Source organism: Acanthaster planci, linkage group LG02 (genome assembly GCF_054643075.1).
Source record: "Acanthaster planci isolate LZ-2023a linkage group LG02, COTS_SCS, whole genome shotgun sequence".
In the NCBI taxonomy this organism is placed as follows: domain Eukaryota; kingdom Metazoa; phylum Echinodermata; class Asteroidea; order Valvatida; family Acanthasteridae; genus Acanthaster; species Acanthaster planci.
In genome coordinates this window covers 33,546,514-33,560,437 of record NC_141778.1, presented here as the reverse complement: position 1 = coordinate 33,560,437, position 13,924 = coordinate 33,546,514, and the positions used below count along the sequence as shown (strand labels likewise).

Genomic DNA, 13,924 nt, shown 5'->3' with positions numbered 1-13,924 from the left:
AAAAAAGGAGAAAACTTTAAGACTGGTCTGTGCGATGAAAATGGGACATTGTGAATTACCCTTATCAATGTGCAACCTGTCTGTGGGTACAGTATTGAAAACGACATTATCCTGCCAATTCAAGGTAATGATTGGACCCTTTTTATGCGTGGCAAAAGTAATACCAATCTGCTTGATTGGCAAAGATAATGTGAAAGATAATCATATCAACCTGAATTAAGAGAAGGTTTTGCAGTTTTACCTTTGTTGACAAAAATGTGAATTTGGTCTTAAGCCTCTGTATAGAAATAAGTAAGTTTGTATTTGTAATAAGTAAGTGGTATTTGCAGCTTTAAATTTTCATTTTAAACTATATGTCTAGTCTACCTAGAGTAATTGGTGAGGGCTGCTTAACTTAGCAGGTTATAAATAAAAATATGACTGGCTCTGGTCAATTGGCATTGTCATTGTGACATCATGATATCACCTTTAAGAGAAGTGGGTACAGCTTTAGCTTTTTTCAAAACTGCTAGGATGTTGTTTGGAGTATTAGCTGGATTTTAGAGTAATGTCAATGTGGCAGAGCCAGAAATGTTTATGTTATTAAGTACACGTTTGTACATAGAAGTAGTTCCCCTTTAAAATGTTTAACTTTAGTTTAGAGTTCTTGATTTTCTTCTAGTAGTGTGCCCCCCTGTTTATTTGTTTAAGCCCTGGCTTCCCCCATATAGAGTTACCACATGGTCTGGTCACACTCAGTGTAGCAGATCAGCAGAGACCAGTCACCTTCACATGTACCTATGTATTGTTCCTCCTAACTGGAGTGTGGTTTTCTGCTTGAGTCCTATTCTGCTAGGAGTCAGTGATTGAAGTCCGAGTGTAAACTCATGAGGTCCATTTTTACGCACTGTGTTGGGTTTTGGTTTTGGTTTTGAGTCTTTTAAAGTCTTAGTCTTCGGGTGGTTTTTAGTCCTTGAGTCATTTTTGTTTTTTTCATTTTTCCTGTACTTTTTCATTAATAAATTATTTTTTGTCCCTTTTTTTTGAAGTCAAATATTGGTGTCTGAGTCCTTATTAATTCAGTTTCCTGCGACTTTTCCTTCAAAGATCCTTGGTTTAGTTAGAGTTTTTTTGTTGTTTTGCTAATTCCTCATAATGTGTCATTTTTCCCTGTTACATTTTTTTAAATTTGTGGTGGAGAATCCGGGTTGGGAGTATGTTTTTTTTGTAAAACTTAGCTTGAAACTGTTTTAGTAGGGACTAGGTCATTTTTCTTTTTTTAAGGGTTTTTATGCTCTTTCATGTTAATTGGTCAGAGGTTAGGTCCAAACCAACACAGTGTTGTTTTAGTGGATCTGTGAGTGGACACGATGACGGAAGCACTGACTACCCTTCAGTTTTGTGGATTTGATCCACTTCCCAATGGTTTCACCCGAAGTTGCCAAGAGGAACCAGTGACTGTTGACCAACGGTCCAGCATCTTACAGTTACTGCAGCATCAAGCCTGTATGCAGAGAGTCATACTGCAACAGTTTCACCAAATCCACACACTGAAGGCAATGATCACCCAGATTATTGGCGAGCAGCAACGACAGAATAGCTACATTCACAACCTGGAATCCATGCTGCACCGTGACAAGACAAAGTCTCCCAAAAATGTCCCAGTAACTCCAGTCACCATCAATGAGTCTACACCCAAGAGTCCTGAAGCCCCCAGAGTCCCCTTTAGACACCCAAAAGCAGTCCCTGCCAGTGCTCGATTCAATGACGAGCCAAACCATGAGAGTGGAGGCACAAGTGGCCACGGTCTGCGGGAAGCCCAGCAGCGAGATCCAGCCATACGGAGGGTCGTGGATATGAAGCTGGATGGTCCCAAGAGGATGAGTCGTAGCAAGATGGCCCATGAGCCCAAGGTGGTGCAGCAGTTGCTACAGGTGTGGGATAACCTGGAAGTGAAGGGTGGCCTACTGTTTTACAGGACTGGTGGAGCCAAGGTCAAATACGTGACGGTACTACCCCATGGGATGAGGTATGACATCTTCAAGAGCCTTCATCACAGTATGGAGACACTAAGCTATGGACAGGTGCTAAAACTCATGCAGCAGAAGTTCTTTTGGCCCAAGCTTCACAATGAGACCATGGCGTACATGAGGCAACACCGGAAGCAGTCGAAGCAGATGTCCACTCCTGCCATTCCTCCACCAGAGGAGTTCCGAGACTAATGTACATGATGAGTCGCTAAATACTAGTTGTGTTCCTAAATGCCTGAATGTATCTGGTTGGTGCTTTGAATTTAATAATAGAATGATACCTGTCGTTAAGTTATGCTGTATAATATGTGTATTAATGTTTGTATTAAATTCCGTTTTATTTGCATTGCTGAGGACAGCAATGATTTAAGATGGGGCGAGTGTGGCAGAGCCAGAAATGTTTATGTTATTAAGTACACGTTTGTACATAGAAGTAGTTCCCCTTTAAAATGTTTAACTTTAGTTTAGAGTTCTTGATTTTCTTCTAGTAGTGTGCCCCCCTGTTTATTTGTTTAAGCCCTGGCTTCCCCCATATAGAGTTACCACATGGTCTGGTCACACTCAGTGTAGCAGATCAGCAGAGACCAGTCACCTTCACATGTACCTATGTATTGTTCCTCCTAACTGGAGTGTGGTTTTCTGCTTGAGTCCTATTCTGCTAGGAGTCAGTGATTGAAGTCCGAGTGTAAACTCATGAGGTCCATTTTTACGCACTGTGTTGGGTTTTGGTTTTGGTTTTGAGTCTTTTAAAGTCTTAGTCTTCGGGTGGTTTTTAGTCCTTGAGTCATTTTTGTTTTTTTCATTTTTCCTGTACTTTTTCATTAATAAATTATTTTTTGTCCCTTTTTTTTGAAGTCAAATATTGGTGTCTGAGTCCTTATTAATTCAGTTTCCTGCGACTTTTCCTTCAAAGATCCTTGGTTTAGTTAGAGTTTTTTTGTTGTTTTGCTAATTCCTCATAATGTGTCATTTTTCCCTGTTACATCAACAGCAAAACTAACAAGTAATCTTTGGAGCCTTACAAGGTCACCCAGATGCTAAATTGTTAGTAGAAGATACTATTGACCTGTTTTGGAAATCAAAATACATGCGTGGACTCATACAAAAATTTACAGGTTTTGTGCTCTTGTACCACTGTAATAGAAGAAAAGTTCTTTAACAAATATATTTTTTTAGTTGTTGGAGGTAGTACATCATGGGAACGTGTATTTTCTGATAATATTTAGACTAGTGAATGTCCTTTCCACCTGTTTCCCCAACAATTGAGAAAATGACTTTAATGCAATCTTAGGAATAGGTCAAGCTGAATTTCTTGTATTGCATGTGTACTAAGTCAAGTCCTGCAGTTTCCATCAAAAATGACAAAAATCTTAAGGTGAAACAGGGTGGATGAGGACACAGACAGGACATGGATGAACCTCAACTAAGCCAATACACAACCAGAGGAACCAGAAGCAGGCAGGAGGACCTACAGATGAACTGATGACCCTGCTTGCTGAACATGACATTACAGGTCCTCAAGGTGAAGTTAATCATGAAAATGAAGAATATGTGGTTAAATAGCATAGAACGACAAATCCCTGATCCCCCTTTCCCCTCTGTTGGTGGTTTCCCCTTCCCGTTTTTAGTGGATGTTTCATTGCATCTTTGGCAAAGCAATGGGGTTGAGGTTAAACCCTCCCTTAAATGTGAATGTTGCAAGAAGAGAATGTACAGTTGAAACATTTTGCAAAGGGGCCAAATGGGTACAAGAAAAAGCATGCAGCTGAAAGCTGTGAAGGAACTAATCTGTGAATCCACATAAAACCCACTTAATGGAGGTTTCTGTAGTAATTTGGAAGTTAAGTTTTGTTGTTAGATTTCAGGAGAGGAAGATGAGCTAATGGCCCTGCTGGTTGAGTGTGTTTTTGACTCTTGAGGTTAGTTTGAGTTATAACTCAACAGGAGTTGACCAGTGTGTGATTGCTCGTGGATGTCACAAGAGCTGAACATTAAGATTTTCTGGTGCAATCTCATTATCAACAGGTGAGACAAACTTATTTGAATATTAATGAATTCAACGGAGTGGAGGAGCTCAGTAGTGTGTATGTGCATGTATCACGCAGCTCTATATGTGTAGAAGAATGACTCCAAATCTGCTATATGAACATCATTGTTGATAAATCAGGCCATGTATTAACCATCTGGCAACGAATTGGATCACAGATACACAAAGACCTCAAGAGAAGTTTATTATCTTCAATATTATCAGTGGCAGCATGTTTTGAACTATTGCATATTAAAAGAACTTATTTCTATGAGGATCCTACCAAGAGAAGATGAACTACACAACTATTTGATTAAGAACTGTCCTAACAACAAGTGACATTTGCTTGTATTCAAGAAATCTTGTTAATGTAACCTAGCTGGCCTAGGTCGAGAAGTTTTTTATTTAATCAGAGGAATTCATGCAGCTGGCCAAGAAGAATCCTGAAGAGTGAATCTCATGACATTTACTCCCATATGATTAAGCTCCATCACTGAGGCGAACCACCAGCATGGAGGATGAAAAAATATGACTGATTGTGTTCACCATGCCTAATTCTAAAGGTAGGTTACCACAAGGTTTATCAGAAACAGAGAACGGGAGAGAGAGAATCAAAATCTTAACAGGGTTCAAAATGAAATACCAGTGATGAAGTCATACAGATGAGACCCTCATAGCACTAGTTATAAACTAGTCATGATACCAGTCACATTTGCTCAAGTTTATTTGAATAGTTTTAACTAAAAATCAGAGGCCTTGTGTTGGTCTTTTGTGCTCTAAATAACAATTCTGAACTACAAATTAATGTCTAAAGAAAGTTTACTGAAGACTTCAATTTGTCAGTCATCATTTCTTTATTGGTAGTTTGTTCCTTCTGGAAAGGGGCACTTATGTGGTGATTTTAACAGATTTTAATTAATGCTGATGGCAATAACTAGTCACAGGAATTCTTAGACATATCTTACTCATATCATTTGGCATCCCACATTAATAAACCTACAAGGGTCACCCAGACATCTGCTTCTCTTATAGATACCATCTTCTCTAACTTACTCCCATTTCCAAACGCGGGTATCTAAGAGACTGACATTTCCGATCATTTCCCAATATTTACATCATTTCCATTAATCAATCGTTCAAATCCTAGACCTGCCAAGTCACATACCCAGAAATACTCACATGAAGACATAACTAATTTAATTTGTGACCTGAACTCATGTGACTGGACCAATGTTGTATCTTCCTCTGATGCCAAAACTGCTTTAAACAACTTTATGGATGATTTAAACTGGTATATGGATAAGCATATCTCCTTTACAGATTGGAGACCTATGTCATGTAAAACAATTCCTAAATCCCCATGGGTCACTGTTAACTTATGCCAATCAATATACCACAAAAATAAGCTGTATCATAAATATATGTCTCACTGTATTGATTCTAACCGAAAAAATATATTAATAATATTATATTAATATATTAATAATATTTTACCTAATGTCCTTCTTAATGCAAAATGTAAATATTATACTGAGCAGTTTCAATTGCACGAAATAGTGTCCGGAATTGAAATTGATGGTGAAACCACTGACAACCCAAATCATATAGCTGATCATTCAATAATTATTTTACAGGTCAAAATCTTTATGAAAAATCCCATCAAGTGCAGATAAGTACTTTGATTACTTATCTAATCCTAATCCAAACTCTATCTTCTTTGCTCCAGTCACTGAACAGATTATCAATATTGTTCACAGATTACCAAAGAAAAAAGTGCAGGCCATGATATGTTAACCAGCTCATTTACAAATGGAATTATCTCTTCAATTTCTAAGCCTGTAACTCTCATAATGAATTTATTCATCACAACAGGAATATTTCCTAAAAAAAAAGAAAAGTCTGCCAAGGTTGTTCCTATTTTCAAGAGTCCTATTTTCAAGAGGGTAATAATTATAGACCAATATCAGTTTTACCTACCTTTTTGAAAAGTCTTGAGCAAATTATTTTCAGTCGCACAACTAAATTCCTCAATGAACACAACATAATATCTAATGCTCTGTTTGGTTTTCGGAAAAATCATGCAACATCACACGCCATTTTCAAATTAATTGATAAAATTACTACTATACTTTACTTGTCCCAAAATACACTTGGCATATTTCTAGACCTATCCAAGGCTTTCAATACTGTTGACTACAACATTCTTTTATTAAAATTTGCCTTTTATGGAATAAGAGGTATTGTTGCTGAATGGTTAAAGCTACCTTTTGAATTGCCATCAATTTGTAATGGTTGGGGGTGCTCAGTCTACTTTGAAAAATATATCCCATGGAGCTCCTCATGAATCTATTCTTGGAGCACTTCTGTTGTGTATTTACATTAATGATTTTACTAACTCTTCAGATTTGTTTTCATTTGTCTTGTTTGTCAACGACAGTAATCTTGTTCTTAATCATAAGTCATAATAATATTATGATATATATATGTGCTTGCAAACTTAGCCAATCAGGAACTCCTTAAAATCTCAGGTTGGTTAAAAGCTATCCCTCAAAATTAAGAAAACTACATGTATGCTGTTTTGTAACAAAACATGGTCGAGTTTACCAAATATCTATATTGATAATGTAAAAATAATTATTCTGATAATGTGAAATTCTTGGGAGTGTACATAGATTCTAATCTCTCTTAGAAAACTCACATCAATAATATTGGTACTATTTTCCAAGAAATATTGGTATCATTAGTAAGCTCAAAGCCTTCTTCCCACAAAAAGTCCTCTTCATGCTGTATAATTCATTAATATTGCCATATTCAAACCATGGGGAAATTGTGCTGTTAAGCATTTCAGCAGAATTTACAACTTACAAAATCGACCTCTAAAGGTCAAGGGTCATTAATTATGTCAGAACGTACCAGTTCTCTTTTTTACAAACACAAAACTCTTAATGTAAGTGACATTTACTATCTTCAACCTGGAACCTTTATGCACTGTTTAAATAACAATTTGCCCAAACTACAATTAAACAAATGTTTTGTAGAAATGAAACTATTCACCATTATTTTATTAGACAGTCTAGAGAATATCACTCTTCATTTGCAAGAACCACCAGTTTTCAAAAGACAATTTGTCATGATGAAGGCCCCAAGTACTGGAATTTCTTACATAATTCTCTTACTACCATTCACAGCCCCCCTTATTTAAATCCAAACTTAAACATTATCTTTTCTCAAATTACTTGAATTCTGAATAATCTAGCAGGCTAACGTAAACATGTACATGTGTCAAAGATTTGTAGTATTCTTCCACTGCTTTGATTGAAGTCTAGAATTGTCTATTGTTTTATAGTCTCGTTTAATATTTAATGTGTTAATAGCTTAATATAACTATTTTTCCAGCTAAGGTTCAAACGTGTCAATTGTCTTTGTTCATTGTTTCTTTTAAGTCTGTTCAGTGCTTAATGTAACTTTTTTTTTTTCAGTTAAGGTTCAAAGTTAAATTTTAGTTTTCAATTGGGGATCCCTATTCGACAAGCATTGCTTTTTAGTGATCTCCATCCACATCATTATGAATAACTCCGGAATATAATCATGTATTGAAAATGCGTTGAGTGATGTGGAAAAAATAATAAAGAATGAATGAATGTATTTCCAATTTGTTCATTGTACATTTTTTTCATTGCTGATTTCAAACTTGTGCTTTTTTAATGTGTTAGGAGATGAAGGATGACAATCCTGATATGATTGACTGGCTAGTGAGGAGGTTGCTGCACCTGGATGAAAGTTACCATGGCTACATATACACCCCATCATAGGTGAAAGGTAAGTATGGCTTGCTGATGACTGATGACTGTTTACTCACTCTATCTGTAAAAAGGTGAGGTAGTCATCAGTGGAAGGAAGAGTTAATAGGTTCCATCCTTCCCTCGGGCAATTTTAATTTTTGGGGGGAGCAGAAATATCATGACAAAATAGGTGCACTACTTTTTGGGACTGTTTAATTCCCCCCCTCCGATAAGGCCATAAAAGGTAACATGAACAAATAAATAGTTGGCAGTATTGTTAAAGTCCTGTTATTGGCTAGCAGTGACTCCAGTCCATCAGAACATAGAGCATGCTCAGAACATTTCTCATTACTTTGCAGATCATTTATCTAATAGATTCATAACTTCCATTTCTCCCTCTCCCTGTTTTACTAATGGTTGTAGAAGGCAAGGAGCACCGAGCACAAAAGGAAGTAGGCGAGGAATTCTCTGTCCGACATGGAGCACGATGACACCACCCGATCGCAGATGATGTCAAGGAAAGGAAGAGAGGAAGAGAGACTAATCAGCAGGTGACAAATGACCCAACTTGTTATGCTGTCTACTGCTCACTCCAAAAATAAGTCTACTATAAGTGAAATAAGCCAACACACTCTTGGAGGGGGGATAGCACCCGTCCCTTTCCAATTTCTTCCACAAATTTCTATTTTTGTTCTTCTAAGACAATGAAGTATAGAGCTTTATTACAAATATAATTTTTAAGAGGGAAATTGATAATAGTCAAAAAAGAAGTGTCATCACTACAGAGTCTCTTCACTTATGACAGTAAAACAGTTCCTTTTGTAGAGAGGTCATAGAAATCAGGGAGGGAGTAATTGAGCCCTCATCATTTTCTACTGATTGGCTGTTAGACATGCTGTTCAACTGCTCATTGAACTCTTAAACTCACAAACTTTATTGTTTATCTCCTCATATTGTTTTTCTTTTCCTTGTAGATTCTGCAAGCAGTTGACATCCCCAATATAATATACGCCAAGATGGCGTGTTGCATTCTGACACCTCCCCACGCCCTCCAACTTACTGTGTTATTGTTTAAGAGTTTGAATATGGGCAATTCACAATAGTGCGCCTCTAAGAGTTTGCAGTGCATTGGCCAATCACAACGCGCGAAATCTGTCTACCCTTTTCAAATGCACATTGGGTCAACAGATTTGTCACACTGTGATTGGTCAACGCATTGCAAACTTTTGGAGGCACACTGTTGTGAATCGCCCATATTACAGATAGTGCCTTTGCACTTCAAAGAAAGGGCTTATTTCCAAAATTTGAAGTGTCCATTTGAAAAATAGGAATATTTTCTCAGACCTTGAAATACCAAAGAATAGAACAGCATGATGGATGTACCTCAACTGTACTTTTTTCAAGATGTATTTTTGCGTTGGGGAGATGTTAATTATATATAACGGGTTTGCCCTTACCCAACGTATATTAACCACTACCAGCCGGGGACTCCGAAATCGGAGCTGTGTGGTTTATATGCGTGGCCGGGGTCTCTGAACTTGGACAAAGGAAACAGGGCCGTGTAACAAAAGACCGTACTCAGAACAAAAGACCAGGCTGCTGGGCATTACCGGCATTTTTCACTCTCAAAAGTGGTGTTATTTTGAAACCGTATACCAGGGTTTGGGACATTGAGAGCAAGTGGATTACCACCGGGGACAAAAGCGCTCCACCACCGCAGCGATGAGCCACACAGCACTGCTGCATGCTAATCTGGCCCTTATTGAAAAGAGGTCAGCAGTGCACTGAGCCAGGTTCCTGAACAAAAGACAGTTGTATAACACCGCACAATCTGGGCTCTGTTTACAAGGCTGCAGGGCTGGCTGAAATACTTGGGCGTCAATGAAGGTCACCTGTCAACTTAGAGTAGTGCCTAAAGATTACTTGGTGCAGTTATAAACGACCGTTAAATGGAATGATGAATTTTTGAAGGATTTTGAAAACGGAAAAAATGATGGTCATGCCGCCCCAGCATCATCAACTTTGAAAAATGCCCTGGCACGAAGTAGTTAATAAGCACTGTATGCTCAGTGCTTGTCCGAGAGCTTGCGAAAAACCTCACAAGCCTACTCGGGTGGGACTTGAACCCACGACCTCCTGCTTACTAGTGCAGATGTCTTAACCACTCAACCACCGAGCTTGCCGGGGTCGGCTGGCCGGTTCGAGTCAAATGAAGCAGCGGGTACTGCGAACTATTTTCAAGATGTATTTTTTTATTTGTGCTTATTAATATACGTTGGGTAAGGGCAAACCCGTTATATATAATCAACTGTACTTGTTGCGCTTTTCATTTAATGAGCTGTTTTTAACTGTATAAATCCTGGTAAAACTGACTTTGTAAAACCAGGAGAAGGTGGCATTCCAGAGGGAAACAAACTGGCACATATGACATTTTCTAAATAAACCCTTCACATTTTTCACACTTCAGGATAAAAGTGCTCACATTTGATAAATGTTTGTAAATGATAAATCATATAAACTGGGCTACTCTTCAAAACATTGAATAGTTATGTATCTAAAGATTCTCTAAAAAAATGAGGAGTTGGTTTCATTCAGATTAAGCATGTTGCAGCATCAAGACAATTTCCACTGAAGTTTTTATGTTGGTGTGGACTCCCTCAAAATTAGTCTTCACAAAACTGTTGCCAAATTTTACATTACAACAGTACAAGGAACAAGTCGGTGTTTTAATTGTAGTTGTACGTGTAAGTTTGAATCGTTGTTAATTTGCAAGTTACTTCAATAGAGCAAACAAGAAGATGGGAAATGCAACATAGCTCTTCCTACGGGTAACATTTTGACTAAAATGTTTGTTTTGTGGCTGCTACCTACCCCCGTCCACCCACCCACCTACAAAATCCAGCATGACCATGGATATTTGGAATCAAGACCAAACTTTGATTGCAGAAAAATAAGTTTTCCCTATATTTTGCCCACCTAGTATAAGCTCTATATTTCTTTATCAGAGGTAATCTATTTAAAAAGTCATAGTCTTATTTATATAGGAAACTATTTTTTAAGGTCAGCTGATAGATTCAATTTACTCACCTTGAATTAAAAAGGGATTTCTGTCTAGGGCCCAATGGATGATTTGAAATGCAAAAAGAAATCAATCCTACAAAAATGTGGAAATATTTTCAACACAGAGCATGAGTGGTAAAATCTGAAATTTGGGTATGCATATACACTCTTCAGTTGCAGTTGGAAGAGAGAGGCTACTGGTATAGACTGGGGACCTGCAGTAAGTTTCTATTTACAGTTCAGTTTGGAGATAAAACATTCAAATTACACTGTGTTTGTCCTTTCTGGTGTTTGCTTGCATGCATTTGCTGCATTCATGTTAATCTTGTTAGAGTTTGTTTTGTTTTTGATGCACAGTTGGTAATTTTTGCATTTTTTTTATTGCACCCTTGCATTTCTAGAAAGCAAAAGGATAAATACAGTGTATGCTGAGTGTTATTTTATGTACTTGATGTTTTGATTCACAACTTAACAAACCTGGTGAGCTAAGTAAAGAAAATCTCCAGGTAAAAAGGTTTTTCAAATAACTAACAATGGTCAGAGTGAATGTTGAATGTTCTCTTCCTTCTGTGCATAAAACTCTTCAGAGAAATTGAAAACATTTCTTGTCACATGTGGAGGGGGGCTGTTTTCTGATAGGTCATCCTTGTGTGGAACGTGACATGGCAAAGGGTCCAAGATCCCCCATACACATACTTTCAAGTTACTGACTTTATGGGCACACCCCTAATTACAGGGGTATTGGTAATGCACCCCTGGTAAAAAAGTGGGGGGATTTATCCCTCAAGCCACCCATGTCCTACACTAATTTTATAAGTACTTTAAACAAATAATTTAATTTGTTTCAATGAATGTATTTTGTGGGGGACTTCTCATTCAACATTTTAAAAATTTCATACTGGGTATTGCTGGGGATCCGCCATCAGTATTGAATTGTATTTCTTTTGTTTTCATTTGATATACTTCCAAAATTTACAAATAATGTAAATGATGGGCCTGCTGTTTATAATACCAAAGTCCATGATTGACATCCAGACACTAACAAAGAGTGATTCCATATAAGGGCATTTCTGTAGAGCCAGTGCCACCAAGGGCCCTATTCCATGTGTAAAAGGCCCCAAAATGTAGCTTCAATCAACTCCCCTGAGGGGCCATAAAGGTTTACACACAAAATTCTAACTTTTTGCCCCCCACATCCAAAACAAGTTTGACCTCCAAAAATTGGGTTGTGGAAGAATCCTTGATCAATAACCCAAATCAAAACTTGTTTGTTTCTATCAATCAAAATAATGCATTTGATTTTCCATAAACCAATAAAGGGCTTAGAGTGTTGAATTCCTATTCAAACAAACAAAACGACTTTTACTTTGAAGAAACAAGGACCAACTAGCACAATCTAGTAGGGAGTACTTAAATTTCAATAATCTAGGAGTAAACCGATTGATAGTCTTGGTTTCAAGACGTTAGTGCTTGATAGCGGACACCGTGGATAGTGTGCCCCCAACGACTCATAGTTAGACCGTGCGACAGCTCAGAGTACAGTAAGTAAAAAGTAGTTGTGCGAGGCCGCTCTTCAACAGAAATAAAACAACTATTGATCACTGACGTCTTGGGCCAAGACTAACTGTTTGGTCACTCTTTGTTCTTTCACCACAAATAGGACCGTCTGTACCTTATGGTGTTCCATATGTGCCAGTCGTATTTTTCGACGGGCGTCGCATTTTTCAACGTGCGTCGCATTTTTCGACTGGCGTCGCATTTTTCGACTGGCGTCGCATTTTTCAACGGGCGTCGCATTTTTCAACGGGCGTCGCATTTTTCGACTGGCGTCGCATTTTTCAGCCGGCGTCGCATTTTTCAGCCGGCGTCGCATTTTTCAGCCGGCGTCGCATTTTTCAGCCGGCGTCGCATTTTTCGACGGGCGTCGCCTTTCAATGTGAATAAGCCATTAATCATCAATGGTCAACCTTGGTCCAGCCGGACCTGACGTTGTTGACGTGGATGCTAAATGTGTGCGTACATATTTTAATGATTATGGAAACGGATAAATTAGCATGTATGCGTCGATTAACTGTATGTAAATAAATTAACAGCCCTTTAATGAACCCGATTACTCGTGGAAGTTCACCTCGCTCAATTTGGTTTCTCACTTCTGCAAGCTTTTTGAGTGAAAAATGTCCCCGTACTGATGATTACTAGTTGCTACAAAAATGAAACCCAGTATAGTAGGCCTATTGTTTACTCCGGTTGGTATGGTTTTTGCCTTCTTGAAGACATGCTTCCCGAGGGAGCGTTTATCGCAGTACGGTCTATAATTTAAATTGTAACTACCCTTGGCGAAGAAATGTCACGCACCATAACTTAGAGATATTTTGCTTTTTCTTGGTTGAAAGAAGTTGTCAGCAATACAAAATCACGAAAACGTTTCCAAAAACACTTTTTGAACCATTAAAATCTGTCCAGAGAAAGCCAAGACTGATTTTTTTCTCACACATTGGAAGTTGTTCAGGCAATGGTCCGTGGTTCAGGCATTCCCCCGGTGGAGGCCGTCTGGTCATGGGCTTGAGATCATTCATCTTTCTTTATTTGGAGGGGGGCTTGTGTTTATCACTCAACGAAATGACTTCCCAAGGTCTTGAGGACAGCATGTGGATTGATATGGGACGGAGGGGTACCCCCCTTACCTGTCTAATCCGTATATACACTCCAGACTATTGTTACCTAACACATCCCCCTAGAAATCTGTAAAGAATTTCTGAGATTCCGATTAAACAATGACCAACACAAAGGCGGGGTTCTCTCCGTCCAATAACTGGCTTCAAATGGGCTGTGTGGAGGTCAAAGTTAAAATTTTTCATCGATAAATGCTACGCCCGTTGAAACATGTGAGGCCCGGTCGAAAATGCGACGCCCGGTCGAAAAATGCGACGCCCGTCGAAAAATGCGACGCCGGCTGAAAAATGCGACGCCCGTCGAAAAATGCGACGCCGGCTGAAAAACGCGACGCCGGATGGCACATATGGAACACCATAGTACCTGATTTTCCC

The 13,924-nt window shown here is 38.5% G+C and overlaps 1 protein-coding gene and 1 long non-coding RNA gene across 3 annotated transcripts; both read left to right on the top strand.

Annotated features, from left to right (window-relative positions):
• The first annotated feature begins 542 nt into the window (after positions 1-542).
• On the top strand, positions 543-2,993 carry LOC147800164 (uncharacterized). Its single transcript, XM_087133538.1, has one exon. The coding sequence runs from the start codon at positions 1,350-1,352 to the stop codon at positions 2,199-2,201; it is 852 nt and encodes a 283-aa protein (XP_086989664.1). The 5' UTR covers positions 543-1,349; the 3' UTR covers positions 2,202-2,993.
• Positions 2,994-2,999: 6 nt separating this feature from the next.
• Positions 3,000-12,548, top strand: LOC110988621 (uncharacterized). 2 transcript variants are annotated; one of them, XR_015424486.1, is made up of 5 exons: positions 3,000-3,531; positions 3,875-4,598; positions 7,749-7,854; positions 8,241-8,368; positions 8,792-12,548. It is a non-coding gene; the product is annotated as an uncharacterized LOC110988621 (long non-coding RNA). The 2 variants fall into 2 exon arrangements; XR_002599468.2 differs by having other exon boundaries at positions 3,000-4,598.
• The last annotated feature ends 1,376 nt before the right edge of the window (positions 12,549-13,924 follow it).